The following is a 5,448-nucleotide window of genomic DNA, read 5'->3' as shown; positions in this document are numbered from 1 at the left end:
TCCAACTTTATCCATACCCCTAAAATGTCAATATGCCTGAAGCCAAGAGTCTGTTCCTTTGAGCCAACTGAAACAGAAATTTAAGATAGAAAGGAGATTCTTCCATTAATATTTTATCCTCATGATCTCTCTCTCTCTCTCTTTCAATTCAAGAATATCCATGTCTGCCTCCCAAATGTTCTCTTTATTTCAACTCATCTGGCTTTTGTAACAGTAAGCCAAGGGTTGTAAAATGACGGGATGGCCCCGCTTTAATAACTATTCATTGATAGAAAGATGTTTTATTTTCAGAGAAGGTCCTTAGGTGTTTGGAGGACCTGGATGGAGGTAAGTAAGACACAGGGGTGCTTTGTGCTGGGTGTCTATGTAAATCTGGGTGCGGTCTAGGAGGGGCGAGTGTGAATGTTCACGAGCCCACTGTGTTGTGTGTGTGTTGTGTGTGTGTGTAGGTCTTGCAGTGTGGAAGCCTCACCCACGAATGCCCTCGGTTATTCTTTTAAGCTTCTGAGCAGTCAATCACTTGACGTAGCCTCAATCACCCCAGTCCCAGATCAATCCTTGCCCCCACCTATAAAAGGAGGCCATTGTGAGAAAGCAGGTCTGCTTTGCATCTCATTTACATAAATATTTATTAATCGTCATTAAACTCAACAGAAACACGCAATGCACTTCGGGTGTCCGACAGGAGTTTCATCTTCGCTACAAGAGGAAGGTAAAATTGCGTGTGTGGGGGTGTGTCGCCTGTGGGTTTGCTTTTTTTTTTTTGCATCGTGTGTTTGGGTGCCTGGTTCCCTGCGTCCGGTGGGGGGAGCTTCACCTGTTGCCTCTTGCAGGGGAACCTCCAGAGGAGGCCTCAGTTCTCCCAGCTCACTGGATGACAAAAGTCAGGAGGAGCCTAGAACCAAAACACAAAACAAAACAAAAAACCAAAGCAACAACAAAAATTCCCCCAAAACAAAACAAAACAACCCTCTCCAGCCACCAGAAATCACCAGGAGCTTGGCGCCCACCGAGGCACAGTCTGGACAAGGGTAAGGCTGTTCCCAGGTCTGGGGTCCTCCACCTCACTCCAAGAGGGGATGGACCAGAGTGCCTGTAGAGAGAAGGTGCCAGTAGACATTTCCTTCTGTCTCCTGACGCCCCGTGTCAGGCAGGCCTGCGTGTGCGTGCCATTGTGGTGTGCGTGTGTGTGTGTGTGTGTGTGTGCGCGCGCGCGCGCGCGTGTGTGTGTGTGTGTATGTGTGTGTCTCTCATGCAAACCCTCCCTCCCCAAACCGACCCCCCAACAGTTTGCCATTTCATACAAATTTGGAAACAGATTTTTAGAAAACAGTATGACGCACAACGGGACAGGGCGGGAGGAGGGCAGTGGCACTGGGGTTCCAAATCTCCGAGTCATTGATTGTAAGAAACTGGGGGGGAGGGGCGTCGCGGGCCCCCACTTCACCAAAGTGCACAGATCCGCGCGAGGGCGGGGCAGCCAGCGGACCCGAGGAGCATCCCGGGTCGGGCTGCTAGGCTCAGTCAGAACCTCCTTGCATAGATATTTGTGTCTTTTTAAAAATTATTATTGGTAGTATTTATTATTATTATTATTATTTGCCTTTTATTGCTTCTAAAAGTTCTTACTGCGTTTTCTCTCCGATCCGGACTCTGAGTTCGGCCTCCGTTGCCTCTCAGCTTTTTTTTATTTTCCTTTTTCTTTTGCTTTTTTTTTTCCTTTTGTATGTTTGTTTTTTTAAAAAGGGAAAAGGAAAAATGGTTCTGGTTACAAATTGGCTTGGCCTCTCTCTTTCCTCTCAATCCACATCCCCTCCCACCAAAATAAAAATTTAAAACCGCGGAGATTCGTGTTGGGGTGAAGGTGTTTGGGCGCCCTGGCTTTGGCCTCTTCGAGAAGGAAGAGATACCAACTCTTTTCGGCCTGGGCAGCTCTGTGTCTGTTTTTTAAAGTAACCATAAGTGGGGGAGACACTTCCCGAAACTCAGCAGCCCCTTACCAACTGCCTCTGGCCTGCTGGGAGGTGGGGAGAGAAAACCCAACTTTGGGAATGTGGAGAGAGTCTCCTGGGAGGGCCTGGCGGGAGGTCCCCAGAGATGCTCTCCACCACAGGAGGGAGGAGGAAGCCCGTTGGGAAGAGAGAGAAGGCGAGTCCCCAGAGGCAAGCGAGGCCCCTGGGACGGGCCACCCACAGGTAAGAGACCACGCCGCTCTGGAGAGCTGCGGAACCGGCGCCCCGCGCCCCGCGCGCCGGGCGCTGAAGTCGGTGGGAGCCCCTGAGCTCGTGGGGCTGGGGCTAGGGGGCCGGACAAAGGCAAAGAAAAAGAAAGGGGTCCGCGTGAGGTCTCAGTTATGGAAAAACGCGTTGAGCTCCTCGTACATGGGGCCCCGATCGTGGTGAAGGTGCATATCGTAAGACAAGAGATTCTCGGAGTGGACGCCCCCGCGCACGGCCGACGAGCCGAAGACCAGCCCGTGGCCAGCGGGCCGCGAGCCGGGCAGTGCCGAGTAGTGCATAGAGTAGTGGTAGCTCTTCTCGTGATCCGGGGACGAGTCCTGCTTGAGCGAGAAGTTGCCGTTGAGACAGAGCGGGGGACTGAGCGGACCCTCGTACTCGGAGCTGTTGTAGTCCGGGCTGGCGCCGCCGCCACCCGCCGCCGCGTACAGCGTCTCGTAGGCGGCGCAGTAGCCGTGGGTCCGCAGGGCGTGCGCCGCGCCTCCGCCCAGGCCGCCGGCCGCCTGGCACTGTGCGCCTGCCAGGCGCGAGCACGGGTACGGATAGGGATGCATGGCGAACGGGCCACCCGAGCCGTGAAAGCGACCGGCGCCGTCCGCGCCCTGCTCCGTGAGGAAGTTACGAGAGTTGAGCTGCAGGCAACCGGCCACCAGATTCGTGGTGGGCTGCGACAGCCCCTTGCACAGAGTCTGCACGTAGGACACCAGATCCGGCCGCTTTCCGGAGCGCAAGATCTCCGAGAGAGCCCAGATGTAGTTCTTGGCCAGGCGCAGCGTCTCGATCTTGGACAGCTTCTGCGTCTTGGAGTAGCAGGGCACCACCTTGCGCAGGTTGTCCAGCGCCGCGTTCAGGTCGTGCATGCGGTTGCGCTCCCGCGCGTTGGCCTTCTGTCGCCGCAGCTTGGAGCGCTCCAGGCGAGCCTTGGTCATCTTGCGTTTCTTCGGCCCGCGCTTCTTGGGCCGCTCGCCTTCCGCCTCGTCCAGTCCTTCCTCCTCCTCCTCTTCCTCCTCCTCCTCGCCGCCCAGCTCTCCTTCCTCCTTGACCTCAGCCAACGTAGGTTCGGGGACCTCTTCTCCTCCACGAAGAGACACTGGCTTGGCGGCCCGGGCGGGTCCTGGAGCCCCGGACCCGGGACCAGGAGGAGGCTGCGGCGGCGCGTCGCCCTTGTCGCTCCTCGGCTCGTCGTCGTCGCCGTCGCCCCAGCTGGCGAACTTGGGCACGTCCGAGAGGAGGCCGGGCTCGCTGAACAGGCGGGTCAGCATGGTGCCTGAGGGCGCCCCGGGGGCGGGGAGACAGACAGCACAGAGTGAGGGGCGCGCCGGGGTCACCACGGCCCCCCAACCCGCCTCCACCCCCCAAGTCTCGGTGCGCGCTCCAGCTCAGGGCCCCCCGATGCCCACCAAGTCCCGCTGCCCCGCCCAAAGCCGGCCCAGCCCTGCCCGGCTGCTGGTGGGGGACCGCGGCCCAGGCCCTCGCCCTGGAGCAGGACTCCGGCTCCGCCCCTGGCCGGGAAGGAAGCTGCTCCAGGCCAGTGTCGGGGTCCCAGAGAGCGAGGCTGGGTGGGGGGTGAAGGGACCAGGTCCCTCTTCCCGGGGAGGCGGTGCTCTCGCCCGAAAGCCAGCTCTCTCCCGGTGATGGAGAGAAGCTGGGCGGCCGCCGTGGGGACAGCCACCCCGTTCCTCCTCTCCGTGATCCCGGCCCCTCAGCCTGGCTCCCCAAGCCCTCCGGTGCCTCTCACCCCCACGCTCCCTAATCCAATTTGCAAGTTGGCCGCGCGCCGCCCCCGGCCCGGCCCCCACCCCCGCAGCCCCAATTCCAGACGCCGAAGCACCGTCTCCTCTAGCTGCTGCGTACTGGTCTCCCGGAGCCGGCTCTGGGTGGCGGGGACTGAAGAAGCCGGGCGTGGGGAGGAGACCCCAAAGCTAACCCCGTTCGTCTCCCTTGCGGTCAGGGACCCTCTTCCCCTCTTCAAACTCCCTCCCTCCTACATGTCTCTACAGATCTCGTTGTATTTTGAGATCCATGGGGGAAAATCAAAATTTATTTGTTTGCTTATCTTTTTTGGTGGTGAGGAAAGGTCGCAGGTTCCTTCGGGACAGTCATGGGGGGGGTCCCCATCTTCGCCTCTTCGTGTGCCTCATGACCCTTCCCCCCCAGCCCATCCTAGGCATACCATCTCCCTCTGCAGCCCGTTAAGCTGCGGCCCCAGTGGGAGAGAGAACCCGGGGTGTCCCCACTGCCCACCCCGTGAGGGGGTAGGGTCCCAGGAATAGGAGAACTGGGGAGACTTCCATGTCCGAAGCAGCAATGCCCCCCCCAAGCAGGTCAGATCTAGCTCCCTCTCGGACAACTTACCTCAGAGAGGAGTCAAGGGGAAAGGGGAGGGGAGGGGGGAGGGGGCAAGAGAGAGAGGGGGGAGAAGAGGAATCTTCTCGCTTATTTCATTGTTCCCCCATCTTCAGGGAGCGGGGGCAGCGGTTCCTCAAGGCGGCGGGCGCCGGCGTCTTCAGAGCGCCATGCGAGCCGCGGAGCGAGTGTGGCATCTCTACCAGGCGGGGTACCAGCCTCTATGCCAGGCCATATGGGCTTGGCACGTCACGGGCAGCAGCTATCACATGAGAGACGGTGATTGGCATGCGTCTGCATTGGGGGAGAGCCGGCTCCCCCGGGACCCGCCGCCATCTGTCACTCTCTACTCCAAAAAAAAAAAAATTAAATAAATAAAGGAAATAAATAAATATCTCTGCCGCCCTCCCCTCCCCGCCCAACGCAGGAAAAGCAGAGATTGAGAGGGAGGTGGGAGGATTTGCCCCCCTCAGATATAGAACCCCCCACATGGGAACAATGGGGTGGCAAGTCTGGGAATTGGCAGTTTGTGATTCCGGGCCAATTCAGGGCTCTTCCCAGAGTCTTGATCTGTCCATTTCCCCATCTCCAGGTCCCTAAGGTGGGTCAGGACCAGACCCTGGGGTGTGGAGAAGGGATCTCAGTGCTTACTGCCACTCCCCGAGAGAGTCCCCTCCACCACAAAGGGACAGCTGAGGCCTCCTTCCAGGGTGGGTGTGAGGGGCATCCCTGGCCCAAGCCCCATAGGTAGATGCTGGCACCATGCCATTCCTCATCCCTGTCTGCCCCTCCCCCACCCACCCTCACGCACACACAACATATGTGGCTGAACAAAATTCAAACCAAAGGAAAGACAGAGAAAGGG

The 5,448-nt window shown here is 58.5% G+C and overlaps 1 protein-coding gene across 1 annotated transcript; it reads right to left on the bottom strand.

The window, feature by feature from the left end:
- Positions 1 to 601: 601 nt before the first annotated feature.
- Positions 602 to 4,804, bottom strand: Neurod2 (neuronal differentiation 2). Its single transcript, XM_028755165.1, has 2 exons — positions 4,593 to 4,804; positions 602 to 3,504 (listed from the first exon to the last, which is right to left on the bottom strand). Exon 2 carries the CDS (start codon positions 3,497 to 3,499, stop codon positions 2,348 to 2,350), a length of 1,152 nt encoding a protein of 383 aa, XP_028610998.1. The 5' UTR covers positions 3,500 to 3,504; positions 4,593 to 4,804; the 3' UTR covers positions 602 to 2,347.
- Between the last annotated feature and the right edge of the window lie 644 nt (positions 4,805 to 5,448).

Source organism: Grammomys surdaster, unplaced genomic scaffold, assembly GCF_004785775.1.
Source record: "Grammomys surdaster isolate TR1022 unplaced genomic scaffold, NIH_TR_1.0 126048, whole genome shotgun sequence".
NCBI classification, from domain to species: Eukaryota; Metazoa; Chordata; class Mammalia; order Rodentia; family Muridae; genus Grammomys; species Grammomys surdaster.
The sequence above is the reverse complement of the archived record's forward strand: the minus strand, read 5'-3'. Positions and strand labels throughout refer to the sequence as shown.